Source organism: Erpetoichthys calabaricus, chromosome 9 (assembly GCF_900747795.2).
Source record: "Erpetoichthys calabaricus chromosome 9, fErpCal1.3, whole genome shotgun sequence".
Classification (NCBI taxonomy): domain Eukaryota; kingdom Metazoa; phylum Chordata; class Cladistia; order Polypteriformes; family Polypteridae; genus Erpetoichthys; species Erpetoichthys calabaricus.
The window spans coordinates 188,903,141-188,921,825 of record NC_041402.2 but is presented as its reverse complement, the minus strand read 5'-3'; the positions used below and the strand labels follow the sequence as shown (position 1 = coordinate 188,921,825).

Below are 18,685 nucleotides of genomic sequence, written 5' to 3'. Positions count from 1 at the left end.
CTTTCTGTAAAGTGAGACCAGACACCCCGTGAAGGAAGTTAATTTCTGCCACTTGTGACTATGGACTCATTCTTTTGGTCACTTGGTCACTACTTAACCCTCCTGGGCATAGGTGAAGGTAGGAACGCAAATTGACTGGTCAGCTCAGCTCTGTCTTCACCACGACTGACCGGTAGCAAGTCTACCACTCCAGTCCACCAGTCGATCTTCCACTCCTGTCTCCCCTCACTTGTAAACAAGACCCTGAAATACCTAAACGTCTACAACAGGACATAGCAGCACTGGAAAAGGTCCAGTGAAGAACAGCCAGGATGATTGCAGGGCTACAGGGGATGAGTTTTGAGGAAGGTTTAAAAGACCTGAACATTTAAAGGCGATGAAGAGGAGACCTGAGTGAAGGGTTTAAAATGATGAAGGGAATTAGTCCAGCGGATCGAGATGGTGACTTGAAAATGAGTTCATCAAGAACACGGGGACATGTGGACGGTAAATATCACAAAAACATGAGGGAGTTTTTCTTCACACAGAGATTCACAGACACATGGAATATGTGGCCAAGTAGTGTGGTCGGGCAACAGGGCTTTAGGGACCTTCAGAACTCATCTTGACTTTATTTTGGAAGAATGAAGTGGATTGGACTGGCGACCTTTGTTGGGCTTGAATGGCCTGCTCTTGTCCAGATTGTTCTAACGTTCCTCTGCTTGAGGTAGCATCTCCTTCCCACTCCCCTCCTTGACCTCAGACTTGGAGGTACTGATCCGCATCCCAGCCACTTCACACTTGGCCACAAACTTCCCCGGCACACACCTGAGGTCACAATCTGATGAAGCCAACAACGGGATCACCTCATCTGTAAAAACCAGAGATGTGATCCTAAATTCACCAAAACAGAGCCCCTCCACCCCTTTGGCTGTGCCTGGAAGTTCTCCCACTAAAAATGATGAACAGTATCGGTGACAAAAGGAGGGACGGAGGGATGAATAGAAGCGCAGCTTGTCAGCTCGTTCAATGGATGAATAACGGACCCAGTGGCTCGATGGTTTGGCTGCTGTGATGGCCACTTTGTTTGCTTGCCTGAATTGAGAAATATATTGATAGCAATAAGGTGCATAGATTGTGGGTGGGTGGCGTGAGCACTGATCAGAAAGATGGATACTGTAAGTGAACTGCTATCTAAATGAAGTGAAGACAAGGTGGACAGCCAGGTGGGTGTCTAATGGTGATTGACTCGACAAGGAAGCTGCTTTGTTAGTTGTGAACAGCTCAGTGGAAGTTGGATTGGAGGATTGTGTGGATAGATAGGGAAGGCACTATAATCAGTATAATATCTAGGCAGATTGATTTGTATATATTAGATAAATAAACAGATATGAAAAGCAGTATATAGCAGATAGGCAGATATGGAAGGCTATACAGCCGAAAGATCGAAAGATAGATAGACAGAAATTTTAGTATAGTCGGCAGGATCACAACATTACATAGATAGATAGATATGAAAGGCACTATATAATAGATAGATAGATAGAAATTTTAGTATAGTCGGAAGGATCACAACATTACATAGATAGAGAGATAGAGAGATATGAAAGGCACTATATAATAGAGAGATAGATAGAAATTTTAGTATAGTCGGCAGGATCACAACATTACATAGATAGATAGATATGAAAGGCACTATATAATAGATAGAAATTTTAGTATAGTCGGCAGAATCACAAAATTACATAGATATGAAAGGCACTATATAATAGATAGATAGATAGAAATTTTAGTATAGTCGGCAGGATCACAACATTACATAGATAGATGGATAAACAGATAGAGAGATATGAAAGGCACTATATAATAGATAGAAATTTTAGTATAGTCGGCAGGATCACAACATTACATAGATAGATAAACAGATAGAGAGATATGAAAGGCACTATATAATAGATAGAAATTTTAGTATAGTCGGCAGGATCACAACATTACATAGATAGATAAACAGATAGAGAGATATGAAAGGCACTATATAATAGATAGATAGAAATTTTAGTATAGTAGGCAGGATCACAACATTACATAGATAGATGGATAGACAGATAGAGAGATATGAAAATCACTATATAATAGATAGAAATTTTAGTATAGTCGGCAGGATCACAAAATTACATAGATAGGTAGACAGATAGAGAGATATGAAAGGCACTATATAATAGATAGATAGAAATTTTAGTATAGTCGGCAGGATCACAACATTACATAGATAGACAGATAGATAGATAGACAGAGATATGAAAGGCACTATATAATAAATAGAGGTATTAAAAACACTATATAGCAGACAAATTGATGGGTGGATGGAGTGAAAGGCACTACATATTATATTAGTAGATTTACATGTAAGGTGCTAAAAAATAAAAATTGAGTCAGACAATAAGATGGACATGAAAGGCACCAAATAATAGATAGTTATAAAAGGCCATTATGGGAAACAGATATTAAAGGCAATGTACATTATTAGATTGCCATGTAAAATGCAATATAAAATAAAGAATGACGCAGACAAATAGATATTTAAACACCATAAAGGGGGTTGGTGGCAGAATTGGCACTCTGGCCACCATAAAAAACCTCACACTGGTTCCATTCCATCTGAACTTGTGTGGTGCTGAGGTGTCACCGGAACTATTTAGCAAATAAATGTGAAAAGCAATATCTACATTCTGTTAGACAGACTGCCATGTAAGGTGCTGTATAAAATAAAAATGACGCCCCACGATAGATGTGAAAGGCACTATATAACAGATAGACAGACACGAAAGGCAGCACATTATACAGTAGACATTTGTTATTCTGCGGACATAAATCGTTAGCATTTTCAGAGCGGCATGCAGTCAGTGGCTTGTAGTTTGACAGGTTGAGCACAAGGTGGCAATGTGGTGCCGTTTGTGCCAAGCCGATCTCAGCGCCTTCTTCTGAAGCGTTTAAATACTGTATCAGCCCGTCTATTGAGTCCATCGACAAGTAGGGCAGGCCAGCACCGCAAACACATTTATGGAAGAAGTGATCATCGCTTCAAAGTTTGTTTTCATTGCCATAAACTATAAAATAGTTCTGGCGAGTATTTCCCTTCCTTCAGCTGTGCTGTGGCGCGTGGAGTCGTTTTTAAATTAGACACGCGACTGAACCGCGATTAGTTATCAATGAACGAGCGACTCGCGTGACACGAGGATGTGTAACGTCTGCGTGGTGGCGTCTGTTATTTTGTTTCTGCTTTTTCTTTTTGTGACCGGTTCAGCCGCCCTATTCAAAATTCACAGTCTCGTGTCCACCGTTGTTCAATTCCCGTTAACTGCCGGTCGCACATGTAGAGGTTTAGGGCGCTCTTATCTGTAAACACAATATATCGGGATATATCAGATAGACATTTATTTTAAAAAAAATCACGAAACATCTGCATCTCAGTCACTATCAGCAGAGCTTCTTCTAAGACGAGTATAGGAAGCGTCGATGAGAAGATTCGCTTTTATAATGAAGCGCTGTGTTTTGATACTTCTGTCATATTTACATGACTTTAATTGGGGTTGGATGACTCTTGAGGGTTAAGTGATCGTCACCATCCTGCGCGGCACTTTGCCCCCACCTGGTGGCAGAGGACAGGATTGCGCAGCGAGTGCGCGTTTAATTGTAATAAATTCGATACCTCGGGCCCTCCGAGCGGCTGCCTCTCAACCTTACGACGTACACGAGTGTGTCAGCCAGGTTAAGTAACTGTAAAGGGGCTGCAGGCTCCGGCAAACACCGGCGCTGCTGACTAATTAGGAAAAAACCCAGGAGCAACGAAAATAGGAAGCAGATTAAAACCAACCTCCTCTGAAAATAAAAAAGTAATCATTTAAATTAAAAGGCCTCTTGAATAATTTGTCTGATCCTGTCAGAGTAGGTTTCCTTGACAGGGGCAGAAAAGATGATCCTGCGACCCCCACAAACATAACTGAATATTCCACTAATGCAACCTGCTGACCATTGACACTGCCCAGTCAAGTCCAGCCCAGTGGCAGGTCTGCGACGAGCGCCGATCTTAGGATCGCCATAAGAGCTTGGTGCGCTACTGCATCTGCAGCGTTCTAAGCATGGGAAAGGCGCCATATGAATAAAACGGATAATTATTAATTGAAATCATATCGTGTCATCTGCACCGGCTTAAAGCGCAGTTCAGCATAACGGAAAAACATGGAGGGGCATCTTCTAGAAAGCTGGTGGGCAGCAGCAGACTTTTTGAAAGCGCAAACTCCACACTTATGCCACAATACTGTGCTCACTTGCACTTTTTTAAATTAAAGGAGCAATTCAATCAGCCAGCCAAGTAAGCAGCTGTGATCGAGTTGCTAACATCAGCCTCTTTTTTCCATTCCTGTTGGTTACAAAAGTTCTTCCGTTAGGGGGCGTTTTTGACGTGAAAATTCCGCGTGTGTGTGTGTGTAAGGTGGGTTGATAGAGAGAGAGAGAGACACACACACAAAAATTCTCAGGAGGAGAAGGAAGGTGTGGACGGAAGGGGAGGAGCCTAACATAGTTTTTGTCATATAGATTTAAGTAGGGGTGGAGTCTAACAGAAAGATTTTGTCAAAAGGGGCGTGCCTGGTAGATTGCAGTGGTCAGGGGTCACAGAGGGAGATACTGGAAAAAGGGGTGGAGTCTGACAGAGAGATGCTGTCAGAAGGGGTGGGGTCTGATAGACTGCTGTGGTTAGGGGTCACAAAGAAATGCTGCTAGAATGGGCTGAGCTTGAGTGAGAGATGCTGTCAAAAGAAGTTGGGTGTCACACATAGAGATGCTGTCAGAAGGGAGTCGGGCCTGTCAAAAGTAGTTGGGGTTTATTAGAGAGATGCTATCAGAAGGGGCAGGGACTGATGAATTCTGTCAGAAGGGGTGGGGTCTGATAGAGAGATTCTGTCAGAAGGGGTGGGGTCTGATAGAGAGATTCTGTCAGAAGGGGTGAGGTCTGATAGATGGTGTCAAATGGAGGTGGGATCTGATAGAGAGATTCCATCAGAAGGGGTGTGGTCTGATAAAGAGATTCTGTCAGAAGGGGTGGGGTCTGATAGAGAGATTCTGTCAGAAGGGGTGGGGTCTGATAAAAAGATTCTGTCAGAAGGGGTGGGGTCTGATAGATGCCGTCAAAAGGAGGTGGGATCTGATAGAAAGATTCTGTCAGAAGGGGTGGGGCCTGATAAAGAGATTCTGTCAGAAGGGGTGGGGTCTGATAGATGATGTCAAAAGGAGCTGGGGTCTGATAGAGAGATTCTGTCAGAAGGGGTGTGGTCTGATAAAGAGATTCTGTCAGAGGGGGTGTGGTCTGATAGATGATGTCAAAAGGAGCTGGGGTCTGATAGAGAGATTCTGTCAGAAGGGGTGTGGTCTGATAAAGAGATTCTGTCAGAAGGGGTGGGGTCTGATAAAAAGATTCTGTCAGAAGGGGCGGGGTCTGATAGATGCCGTCAAAAGGAGGTGGGATCTGATAGAAAGATTCTGTCAGAAGGGGTGGGGCCTGATAAAGAGATTCTGTCAGAAGGGGTGGGGTCTGATAGAGAGATTCTGTCAGAAGGGGCGGGGTCTGATAGATGCTGTCAAAAGGAGGTGGGATCTGATAGAGAGTATCTGTCAGAAGGGGTGGGGTCTGATAGAGAGATTCTGTCAGAAGGGGTGGGGTCTGATAGAGATGCAGTCAGGAGGGGGCAGGGACTTGCTGAGAAGGTGTGCATAGGATGTGTGAGAGCAAATGACAGATGCTGAAGCACTGAAACAGCAGCACTTCCGTGACCTGCTCCTCTGTTTAAATCCATTTTCTTGGGTGGTCCATTCCCCACATCTTTATATGCGTAATTTTGGTTAATTTTTTTTTTCCTATGTGCAGAATCTATTTCTGATATTTATTTTGTGATTCGAGTTGAAATATAAAAGTTGATTTTCCTTACCATCTTGAAAGTGAGTGTAAAGGGTGTTGCCCCTGACCCTAAAGTGAGCAGAGTGAGGTGGGGTCAAACGCATGTACAGGTAGGGGACATGGTAGAGGAAGGATCATTGGAGTTGTATAGAAAGAATCATGGAAGATTGGAGGGGCAGTAGTGGTGTTGGAGGGCTGCAGAGAAGGGGGACTGTGCTTGTTAAACCTGTGATGGGACAAAAGAGAGACGACACATTTGGCACCTCCTTAGTCTACCAGCACCAATGATGATAAAATATCAGCCAAATAACGCCATAGCAAACTCACCCAAAATGAAGATCTATCAATGTCAAAGGACAGCAACATCAAATACTGAACACTCAAATGCACTAATCAGTAATTTTGTAAATTTCCAAGTTTCGTTCAATGGCAAAGCGCTAGATCATAATGTTGATAAATAATTGACTTGATTCGTAATAACGGTGACAGAGACTCCAAAAATCGTGAGACGTGCAAGTTCACGCACCCTTTAAATTGTGCTCTAAAAACATCAATCAGTGGGTCGTTTCAAAAGGGCTCAGCCTTCATTCCCCAAGGCGGAACTTAAAATTTCAGGTTGCTCCTGCGCACACCTGAGCAATAAGTCTGGCAGAACACACAGCAGGGTGAAAAGGCCTGAGCAAGCAATCAGAAAAAGGGCCAGCGGTGCCAGGCACCAAAAAACTGCACAGAGCCTATCATGGAAATTAGAAAACTGGATTATGACGGCTAAGTTGAGTTGACTATAAATATTTTAACAACATGTTCAATTATTGAGGCAAGTGGAGTACTGATTCCATTCATGCACATCAGCACCATCTGCTGGCAGATCAGGAGTAGTGCCTCATCTGTCGAGAATGCAGAGCAGCCACTGCTCCGTACACCGTTCCTAGTGCCTGGTGATGCCGCCTTTGAGTTCAATTCCCACACCCAGCTGGATTGTGCACGTTCTCTCAGTGTCTGCATGAAGTGCCACAGCGGTGTCGTTAAAGGTGGGGGCTTCCAGCCCTTGATCTTTGAAAGACCCCCACCTCTAACCAGTCCAATTGAGTTAGGCTTCCAGCGCCTGATGTCCGAGAGCCCAGCTGCTCTTCTTCTTCTTTCGGCTGCTCCTGTTAGGGGTCACCACAGCAGATCATCTTCTTCCATATCTTCCTGTCCTCGTCATCTTGCTCTGTCACACCCATCAACTGCATGTCCTCTCTCACCACATCTTAGGCTTTCCTCTTCTCCTCTTGCCTGTCAGCTCTATCCTTAGCACCCTTATCCCAATATGCCCAGCATCTCTCCTCTGAACATGGCCACACCAACACCATCTGACCTCTCTGACTTTGTCTCTCAACCTGAGCTGACCCTCTAATGTCCTCTTTTCTAATCCTGTCCATCCTCGTCCTCCCGCTCTGAATTTCGACTTGCATGGACAACTGTGCAAAACCTCCTTTCCTTTGCATGGGCCAGGCTCATTACATATGGCAATCGCTCTGGTTTCCATCCAACACATATATTGAAGTACAATACAATACAATTTATTTCTTGTATAGCCCAAAATCACACAAGAAGTGCCTTAATGGGCTTTAACAGGCCCTGCCTCTTGACAGCCCCCCAGCCTTGACTCTCTAAGAAGACAAGAAAAAACTCCAAAAAAAAAACCTTGTAGGGAAAAAGGGAAGAAACCTCAGGAAAGGCAGCTCAGAGAGAGACCCCTGTCCAGGTAGGCTGGGTGTGCAGTGGGTGTCAAAAAGAAGGGGGTCAATACAATACAATACACAAAACAGAACAAATCCTCAATACAGTATAGAAATAAAAATTTTAGAAATACGGAGCAGAATTTAACAGTAGATGATATCCCATAATAAGATTTGGATTTGTTTAGAGTCCTGGAGACCTCAGCCATCAAGCTGCCTCCCCCATTTGGCCATTCCACAGCTGAGATAGCGTTGGGTCAGCCAATCCGATGAAATGACCCCTCTACCCCACAATTACTGTAATCCTCCATCAGGGATGACTGTTCCTTAGGCAGGCAGAACAACATGGCAGGTGGGCCGTGGAACCAAGTGGCACATTTGAGTACCGAGAAGAGAAACAGAACAGGTGAATAGTATCCAATTCTAACTATCATGTTACTGATGTTATAGTGCTAATGACTAACAACAGAGATGCAGTCTGTACAGTTAATCAGCAGCTCTAGGCAGGGTGTGCTAAACTGAAGTCGTGAGTCTTCAGCCAGGATTTAAAAGCTGAGACTGAAGGGGCATCTCTTATAGTAGCAGGCAGACCAGTCCACACTTTAGGGGGTCCTGTAACTAAAAGATCGACCTCCCACTGTTATTTTATTAATCCTTGGAATCACAAGCAGACCGGCATCTTAATGTGCGCTCTGGTTTGTAAGTCTTGATAAGTTCAGACAAGTAAGCCGGACCTCGGCCATTTAATGCTTTACAGTAATCTCTCGCTACTTTGCGGTTCACTTTTCGCGGATTCACGACTTTGCGGATTTTATATGTAAGCATATCTAAATATATAACACGGATTTTTCGCTGCTTCATGGGTTTCTGCAGACAATGGGTCCTTTTACTTCTGGTACTTGCTTCCTCAGTTGGTTTGCCCAGTTGATTTCATACCAGAGATGGTATTGGCGGATGGCTGAGATGCTACCCAATCACAGCATGCAGTTAAGTTCCTGTGTGCTGCTGATTGGCTCAGCGACGGAGTGCTGCATTAACCAGGAAGTCTCATCTCACTCATTCAGCATTAACGTGCTCTTGCTACTGCATTCAGGGGATCATCACCTTCATCGTCATCATTTTTACTGCGCAGCATATTCATCACCATCATCACGTCATATATAGCTACGTGTACTTCGCTATACAGTAAGTGTAAACTTATCTACCGATTTCATATTGCTTAGCAGTTGTCCCTGTTATTAATAGAGTAAAGGGTGGGTTGTAAACAATACAGGGAGGGTTTAAAAAGTCCAAATACACGTTAAATAATTAAATAAATATAGTGTCCCTACTTCGCGGAAATTCAATTATCGCGGTCGGCCTTGGAACCTATCTCCCGCAATAAGTGAGGGATTACTGTATATGTTAAAAGGAGGATTTTGAAATCTGCCCTAAACTTAACCGAGAGTGAGTGTAAGGATTTAAGAACTAGAGTGATGTGTTCGTATTTTCTAGTTCTTGTAATAATTCTTGCAGCCACATTTTGGATTAACTGGAGGCTGTATAGAGAACAGTTTGATCATCCAGTTAACACTGCATTGAAGTAGTCAATCCTACTAGAAATAAATGCAGGAATTATTTTCTCAGAATCCTGTTTATTTAGAAAGCACCTTAACATTTTTAAGATTTAAGAAACATGTTTTGGACAACTTTGCAATATGCGCTTTAGATGACATGTTAGAGTCCAAGATAACACTGAGATTGTGGGATGATTCAGTAAAATTAATGGGGATTCTGACTGAGTTAAATAATGACAGAATATTGCTATGATCAGCGTCATTCCCTCCAACAATTAACATCTCTGTTTTATCTGTTTAAAGACAAGTAGTTCTCATCCATCCATTCCTTTAATTCACTAACACAACTAATTAAAGACAACATTGGAGAAACTTCATTTAATTTAAAAGAAAGGTATAAGTGGGTGTCATCTGCATACGAGTGAACATTAACATGATGTTTCCTAATGAGAGATCCCAGTGGAAGCATGTACAGTGAAAACAGTAAAGGTCCCAGTACTGAGCCCTGCGGGACACCATATTGAACTTCTGTGTATAATGATGGAGTCCTGTCAGCACATTTCTGTACATGTTGAAATCGATTTGATAAATAAGAACTAAACCAAGCAGTAGTGCAGTAAAATAGAATGGTCGATGGTGTCAAATGCTGCACTTAAGTCCAACAACATAATCACAGTGGAGTTTCCTTCATCAGAGGATATCAGAATGTCGTTTACAAGTGACGGCATTACTATAACCCCTTCATGCTGCAGCTAGTGACACACCTGATGAAGAGCTGAGTGAGTCAACCCACCTGCCGGCGGTCAGTTTTATTACATCAGTAAAACATCCTGGGTGAAAGTTCATTCTAAAAGACACTATATAAAAGCACAAGGTTACCTGCTCTGACCCTGTAGTTAACCCAGTGAGAACCCGAATAAACCTCTAAGTGCTCACTCAACGAATGTAGAAGGAACTGCTTTAGGCCTACAGCCGTGGACCAAATGTTGGTTTTCACAAAGTTTGCTCCTTCGGTGTTTTTAGATCTTTCTGTCAGATGTTTCTCTGGTGTACTGGAGTAGGATTACAAGCATTTCAGAAGTTTCAAAGGGTTTAATTGACAATGACATGAAGTTCATGCACGGAGTCCATATTTGCAGTGTTGGCCCTTCTTTCTTTTTCAAGGCCTCTGCAAGTCGCCCTGGCAGGCTGTCCATCAACTTCTGGGCCCAATCCTGACTGATGGCCGCCGCCCATTCTTGCATAATCAGAATTTGTGGGTTTTTGTTTGTCCACCCGCCTCTTCTCAATGTGGAGTTTCCTGGTCGATGCCACTTAGTTGTCACTTTTGCCTTATGGCCCGGTGCTCCGTCATGTTGGTCGCCAAACTGTTCTTGGATGGTTGTTAGAAGTTGCTCTCGGTTGATGTTTGTGTCCCATTCTTTATTCATGGCTGTGTTCTGAGCCCTGCACTGCCTCGGCTGACATGAATGGTCTCAGGATGCTTTACTGCTGGCCTGACGCAGGACTGATGATAGCGCCACTCACCTTTTCTTTTTTCTGGATGCCCCAAACAATCAGTAAAGGGGATTCATCAGAGACAATGACTTGACCCCAGCAGTCCAATCCCAGAATATCAGTTTGTTCCTGATCTTTTTCTTGGCTTCTTGACACCCACCAGGCCATCCTCCAAACGTTGTTGCCTCCTTCACACCTGCCTGCTGCCATTCCTGAGCCAGCTCTGCCCTGGTGGTGCCCACAGCTGAATCAACTTTAGGAGACGCTCCTGACGCTTGCTGGACTTTCTTGGACACCCTGAGGCCTTCTTCACCTCTCTATTGTAACTCGACCAGCATGACAGAGTGACCTCCAGCCTCATCCTCATCGACACTCTCACCCGCATTGACAAGAGGATCACTGAAGTGACGTCAGCTTGTCCTTTGGTGGCAGGGCTGACATGCAGTGTTTTTTTTTGGGATTCAGTTCATTATCATGGCAAAGAGGGGCTCTGCACTTAATTGCAATTCATTTGATCACTCGTCAGAACATTCTGGAGTAAATGCAAATGGCCACCATAAATTCTGAGGCAGCAAACTCTGTGAAAATTAATATTTGTGTCATTCTCTAAACTTTTGGCCATGACTGTATAATGCGCCATGGGATAATCAGTCACAACTGTTACTTTCCATGTAAAGTGCCTTGAAGTTGTGATTACTGTGAAAGGCGCTATATAAAAATACAAGGGTTAATGCTTTAATTTCCACCACTGACCACCCAGAGGGAGTCATTTCAGTGCTCACACTAAAGGAATATGGAAGCAAATGCATTAGACCTATGATACAGTGCATCCGGAAAGTATTCACAGCACATCACTTTCTCCACATTTTGTTATGTTACAGCCTTATTCCAAAATGGATTCAATTCATTTTTTTCCTCAGAATTCTACACACAACACCCCATAATGACAACGTGAAAAAAGTTTACTTGACATTTTTGCAAATTTATTAAAAATAAAAAAAAATGAGAAATCCCATGTCCATAAGTATTCACAGCCTTTGCTCAATACTTTGTTGATGAACCTTTGGCAGCAATTCCAGCCTCAAGTCTTGTTGAATATGATGCCACAAGCTTGGCACACCTATCCTTGGCCAGTCTCGCCCATTCCTCTTTGCAGCACCTCTCAAGCTCCATCAGGTTGGATGGGAAGCGTCGGTGCACAGCCATTTTAAGATCTCTCCAGAGATGTTCAATCTGATTCAAGTCTGGGCTCTGGCTGGGCCACTCAAGGACATTCACAGAGTTGTCCTGAAGCCACTCCTTTGATATCTTGGCTGTGTGCTTAGGGTCGTTGTCCTGCTGAAAGATGAACCGTCGCCCCAGTCTGAGGTCAAGAGCGCTCTGGAGCAGGTTTTCATCCAATATGTCTCTGTACATTGCTGCAGTCATCTTTCCCTTTATCCTGACTAGTCTCCCATCCCCACAGCATGATGCTGCCACCACCATGCTTCACTGTAGGGATGGTATTGGCCTGGTGATGAGCGGTGCCTGGTTTCCTCCAAACATGACGCCTGGCACTCACACCAAAGAGTTCAATCTTTGTCTCATCAGACCAGAGAATTTTCTTTGTGATGGTCTGAGAGTCCTTCAGGTGCCTTTTGGTAAACTCCAGGTGGGCTGCCATGTGCCTTTTACTAAGGAGTGGCTTCCGTCTGGCCACTCTACCATACAGGCCTGATTGGTGGATTGCTGCAGAGATGGGTGTCCTTCTGGAAGGTTCTCCTCTCTCCACAGTGGACCTCTGGAGCTCTGACAGAGTGACCATCGGGTTCTTGGTCACCTCCCTGACTAAGGCCCTTCTCCCCCGATCGCTCAGTTTAGATGGCCGGCCAGCTCTAGGAAGAGTCCTGGTGGTTTCGAACTTCTTCCAGTTACGGATGATGGAGGCCACTGTGCTCATTGGGACCTTCAAAGCAGCAGAACTTTTTCTGTAACCTTCCCCAGATTTGTGCCTCGAGACAATCCTGTCTCGGAGGTCTACAGACAATTCCTTCGACTTCATGCTTGGTTTGTGCTCTGACATGAACTGTCAACTGTAGGACCTTCTATAGACAGGTGTGTGCCTTTCCAAATCATGTTCAGTCAACTGAATTTACCACAGGTGGACTCCAATGAAGCTGCAGAAACATCTCAAGGATGATCAGGGGAAACAGGAGGCACCTGAGCTCAATTTGGAGCTTCATGGCAAAGGCTGTGAATACTTATGTACATGTGACTTCTCAGTTTTTTTATTTTTAATAAATTTGCAAAAACCTCAAGTAAACTTTTTTCACGTTGTCATTATGGGGTGTTGTGTGTAGAATTCTGAGGAAAATAATGAATTGAATCCATTTTGGAATAAGGCTGTAACATAACCAAATGTGGAGAAAGTGATGAAGCGCTGTGAATACTTTCCAGATGCACTGTATATCATGGGAAGTCATTTACTGTGAAAGGAACTATATAGCGCCATTAAACATCAGCTCAGTGCCCTCCATTGACTCTCTAGGTAACACCAAGTCACCTCCTGGTGCTCCCATTAGAAGAATTGGGTCACTGTACCCATGAAGGTGCTACGTAACTGTGTGATTCTGTATCCCATCTTCCACTAAATCCTTCAGGATGCTCATTCACTTACCCTCTTGACTCCTATAGGTGTCTACGTGGCTCAGGTGACGGTGCCCTATGCAGAAGGAATTCTGGGAGTCGGAGACCGGGTCCTCAAGTTTGACGACTGTGTCGCAGAAGACCTCTCCCTGGATGAGATCAGCTGGCGGATGTCTGGGAGTGACAGGGTACAACTGTTGGTGAAGCCGTCAGGGCTGGCGTGAGGAAATCCACCAGATGTTTCGGAACTGTGAACTTCAGACTGAGCCACCAAGGTCTCGAAAAAAAAGATTAAATATCGGAAGAACTACTTAGTGCCAAAATTCATAGCCAGCTGATGTGTCAGCACAGTAAATTAGGGGAACGTGCCAGTCATTTTTATGTCGTTCTCCCCACATGCCTTTTTCTTTTCTAATAAATTCCACACATGTCCACTAGGGGGCCACTGACTAAAAGCAAGTTAGCCAGAATTGTGAGGACAGCACCCGTCACAGGGGTGAAGGTGTCAGCTCCAACGTGTCTCTTGATGTGTGGCATGGTCTCACCCAACTAATGCCGTTTTGGTGCCTATGTATTATGAATAATTCATGACTATGACCCCGACAGTTTATATTATATTAAAGAAATGCCCATTGACAGAGAATACCGCTGCCAGCCATGCCATTCCATTTCAGGTGCACAGTGGGAATTTGAAGGGAACTGAAGTGGTTGGCATGTCCTGGCTTGGACTCCCAAAGGTACCTTGCCCAGTCGGGATGCCCACATAATGGAAGAACAGCTGGAGATTTGCAAACTTCAGGAAGTCAGTTCCCCAGCCCACTAGTGGGCAGTTGATGTTTCGCTTCCAGGTAGTCCCAGAGCCCACAAAGAATTCTGGGAAATGTAGTCACTGTGCTAATTCCGCAGGGTGTTGTGCAGGTATAGAAATGAAGATGTCGGAAAAAGGACGATACAGAAAGTGCTTCTGAGAAGAGACGGCCTATCAGGGTCAGAGAGGTTGGAGTTGTGGATGGAGTGCCAAGGAGGAAGAGGAAATCAAATAAAAGAAGGAACTACAGTTTAGAGGTAGGAAGGAGAATATTGTTTGGGGCTGGAAAAGCCTGACGCTTGTGTTGATTCGGGCCCACAGGGGGTGTATTTGTATGTGACTGACCTTTTATGTTTCCCTGTTCCCATCCTTTTGTTTTACCCTCTTCTCTATACTGGATTTCCCAAGTAAATACCTTGTACCTTGGGTCTTGACTAATTATTGTTCTAGTTAAGGGAGCACTCAAGAGCAACTCCTCGTAAATCACAAAATGTCACTGTCAAAAGACAGTGTCACGGCAACATGTCCAAAAACATTATAGCACCACCATCTGGTGGGACAGATCCATGAACTCATGAGATTTTTCCTGTTACAGTTCCTGCTAGTTCACAAAATTCAAAACCAGGCTTTGGTTCCAGAAGTAGGCCTCAGGCTCCAGGGCTCCAGTGAGGCCTACCACCAAAGAGGAGCCTCACCTCAAAATTTAGAAACCAAGAGCAAAAAAAAAAAAAAAAAAATATATGGGCACGGCTTAAAATTCCAAACCTTAGAAAAGGAAGGGAAGGGAAGGAAGGGAAGGGAAGAGGGAAAAACCATATAAAGGCCCTGGCCCACAATGACAAAAACAAGGCTTATTTTTACAAAGATTCTCAATCTTTATGGCCTCGGGTCTGAATCTGACCTGTTTTTGTCATCTGAGAATCCCATCTGGAAATGTGAAGTGTGGGATGGGGGCACCTCATGGTGGAAATGGGATATAAAAATCAAGGAATCCTATCGGTAAAACGAGTGGAATTTCAACGAGCACAACGCAGATACTGCAGGTGAAGGGTGGGCTAGTGGAAGCAAGTCAGTCGCACCCCAGCCATTGAGAAACACTGCTCTGAACCATTAGAGAACAAGTCAAGTCAAGTCAAGTTGGGGAGCGTGCACTGGTACAGAGCGCTGATGCACCCAACACACGACGAAACAACTCGGGATCCCTCCAGGCAGACACGCGGTCCAGTCCTACCCTCCGGAAATGACCCTCTATCTGCCGCAGCCAGGTGTTACGTGGGCGACTCCTTGGCCTGGTCCAGCCACTCGGGTCCCCAACAATGAGGATCTCACGAGCGGGATCACCCTCGGGCCGTAGTGGCGTAACTGACGCTCCCTCACAGTGCAGGTCATGTGCCTCATTCAGGACTCCATGAGCAGCACAAAGTCAAACCAGTGGTACCCAAGGATTTTCCGGAGAGACACAGTACCACAGGAGTCCAGTCTTCATCTCAGGTCACTGGATAACGTCCATGTCTCGCAAACAGGGAGCACCAGGACTCTAAAGACTTGCACCTTCGTCCTTTAGTAGAGATATCAGGAGCGCCACACACCCCTTTCCAGTGACCTCATGACCCCCCCATGCTCTCCCAACCCGTCTACTGACTTCATAGAAAGAGTCACCAGACACATGAAGGTCACTGCCATGGTAAGTAAACCCCTCGAGGAGGTCGACACTCTCTCCGCAGACAGACACACTGCTGATGGCCGTGCCCAAGAGGTCATTAAAGGCCTGGCTGTTGGTATTTATCAGGACTGTCGCAGGCCCAGACACTCAGACCCCTCACTCATTCTCTCAAGCGCCCCGATCAGAGCCTCCATTGACTCCACGAAGATCACAGCATCGTCTGTAATGTCAAGATCCGTGAACCTCTCTTCATCAACAGATGCCCCCCACAGCCGCTGGACCTCATGACTCTGCCCACCACCCACTCCATACAAGCATTGAATAAAGTAGGAGCAGAACACACCACTGACGAACCCCAGAATCAAGTGGGATAAACACAGAGGTCCTGCCTCCACTCTGCACAGCACTCCCAGTACCAGTGGACAGGCCGGCCATGATATCTAGCAACCTCGAGGGGATCCCGTGAATCTTCAGGATGTCCCACAGGGCACACTCTCGATCAACTGAGTCAAACGCTTTGCAAAAATCGACAAAGACTGCAAAGAAACTCTGCTGATATTCGTGTTTGCGCTCCATGAGAACCCTCAGTGCCAGGATGTGGTCGATGGTAGACCTCATAGGCGTAAAACCAGACTGTTCCGGTCAGTGGTAGGTGAGCAAGTGATCATGGACTCTATTGAGGACGACCCTAGTGAGGACCTTACCCGGCACCGAGAGCAGTGTTAACCCCTTGTAGTTGCTGTAGTCCAGGCGATCAGCCTTCCCTTTTCAGATAGGTGACAACAAGTGTGAATTTGGGAGACTGGCATCATCCCATTAGAAAACAAAATCGGAAAAAGGAACTGGAACCTTCAATCAACCAAAGTAATCAATAATCCAAAAACAAATCACTAGATCTGCATGTCTCTGGGGATGTGAAACACCAGGAGAACATGCCAGCTCTTTGAGGGATTCAAACGTGCAAACACACACACACACACACATATTGTCCACGGTCCTCTCAGCCCACCTGCCATTGAGCCTCCCTCCAGAAGAACCCTCTCTGACCCGAAAATCCCATTTTCTAACTTTAGCTCGACTCCCCCTCGTATAGTTTCATAAAATTAAATATGTGCATTTCAAAGATCTCCTCGCAGCTGTCATGGTGTTAGAGTGCCTGGCACTGCCACCCCCCCCCCCGTATCTGTGGCTTTTGACAGACTTGTGCAGCCTGGCAGTGGAGCAGCGCCCTCTACAGGAGAGACTGCGGCCCCCGGCAGGTCAGGAAACTGAGGGACAGGCGCATGATTTCCTGTGCCACTACTTAATTAATTACTAAGAAAGATATTTTCTCCCGAACAGAAAATTATATTTAGAGATTTCTTTGACACGATGCTGCTAATTACGCAGAAAATATTCTCTGACACCGTGTCACATTACATAAAGGAAGACTGTGTTAGAATGCAATAAATTAGATAAAATAGTTGTCTGCCACTGGATAATTAACCTCGATACAATAACGATATTTAAAAAGTCTTTAATAAAATATGGAAAATTCCCCCATAATTAAAAAATTTAAATTACATTTCAAACAAATGTTGTACCACCGTGCTCTAAGTGATGTCAGCCCCTCTATGCCACTGTGCTATGGGCTAATTTTTAAAATGCCTGGGGGAATTTCTTAATAATTAAAAAGACGCATCTCTTATGACAGCAGCACAGTCGTCCGCGTGGACAGAGGGGAGGGACATTAGACGCCCATGTGGGCCATTTGCTTGCAACCCATGGGTGGCCACACTGGTACAGACTGGCACAGCGAGCCCCTTATGATTAGTGTGTGCTTTGTGCCATCATGACTGGCATATAAAACACTGCCAGTGTTTGCAAATGAAATGCGGCTGTGGCCAGTGACAGTGACAATATGGCTGATGTGGAAGAACACCAGCCGATGGGAGGGGGGGTGGGGGGAGGTTATTGGGGGTCAACAATGAGGTGTGCAACAAAAAATATTCAATAAATAATAAAATAAATACACAAGTTACCTCCCTGCAATCGCGCTGTACTTCTAATGTGGCTGGAGACATGACAGCAGGTAATGGAGGCTGAGCTCAAGCAGACATGCGTGGCTTTTGTGGTTTGTGTACAAAGTGGTCAGACCCGACCCTAATTCTGTGCCCAGTGTGTTGCCTTTGTGCTTTTTTCTTTCTATCCTATGCGGTTTGCATGTTCTCTCTTTGTCACGGTGGGATTTCCCTCCACATCTCAAAGGATTTATAGAGTAATGGACAACACGGGTTGGCTGGCATTTGAGCTGGGAGGGATTGCACCTTACTTACCTGGCTGTGAGGCCTTTCAATGATAGGATGTGAGTCAACGGGCATCCTGACCAGGTTAGTTAGTGGTACCTTTCCTGGCTGGGAGGCCAATATAATGGATGTGCAAGGGGAACACTGCTTTAAAAGGGCCTGTGCATCCCTCTGGTGTGCTTGAACACCCACACTGGTCCATGGGAGTTGTAGTTTTGGTGAGCTTTACCATTTGGACACCTGCACGGCTTCATGGGAGTTGTAGTTTTGGTGTGCTTTACCATTTGGACACCTGCACGGCTTCATGGGAGTCATAGTTTTGGTGTGCTTTACTGTGTGGACACCCGCACATCTTCATGGGAGTTGTAGTTTTGGTGTTCTTTATTATTTGGACACCCGCACAGCTTCATGGGAGTTGTAGTTTTGGTGTGCTTTACCATGTGGACACCCGCATGGCTTCATGGCAGTTGTAGTTTTGGTGTTCTTTATTATTTGGACACCCGCACGGCTTCATGGGAGTTGTATTTTGGTGTGCTTTACCATTTGGACACCTGCACGGCTTCATGGGAGTTGTAGTTTTGGTGTGCTTTACTGT

At 44.9% G+C, this 18,685-nt stretch overlaps 1 protein-coding gene across 2 annotated transcripts in view; it reads left to right on the top strand.

The window, feature by feature from the left end:
• The window catches only part of LOC127529239 (uncharacterized), a 34,437-nt gene extending 19,869 nt beyond the window's left edge, over window positions 1–14,568 (top strand). For both annotated transcript variants that reach the window (XM_051932294.1, XM_051932293.1), the window contains exon 10: window positions 13,383–14,568. In XM_051932294.1, the coding sequence (XP_051788254.1) occupies window positions 13,383–13,558 (176 nt within the window). In that variant the 3' untranslated portion in view covers window positions 13,559–14,568. The remainder of the gene's footprint in view (window positions 1–13,382) is intronic.
• Window positions 14,569–18,685: the final 4,117 nt, after the last annotated feature.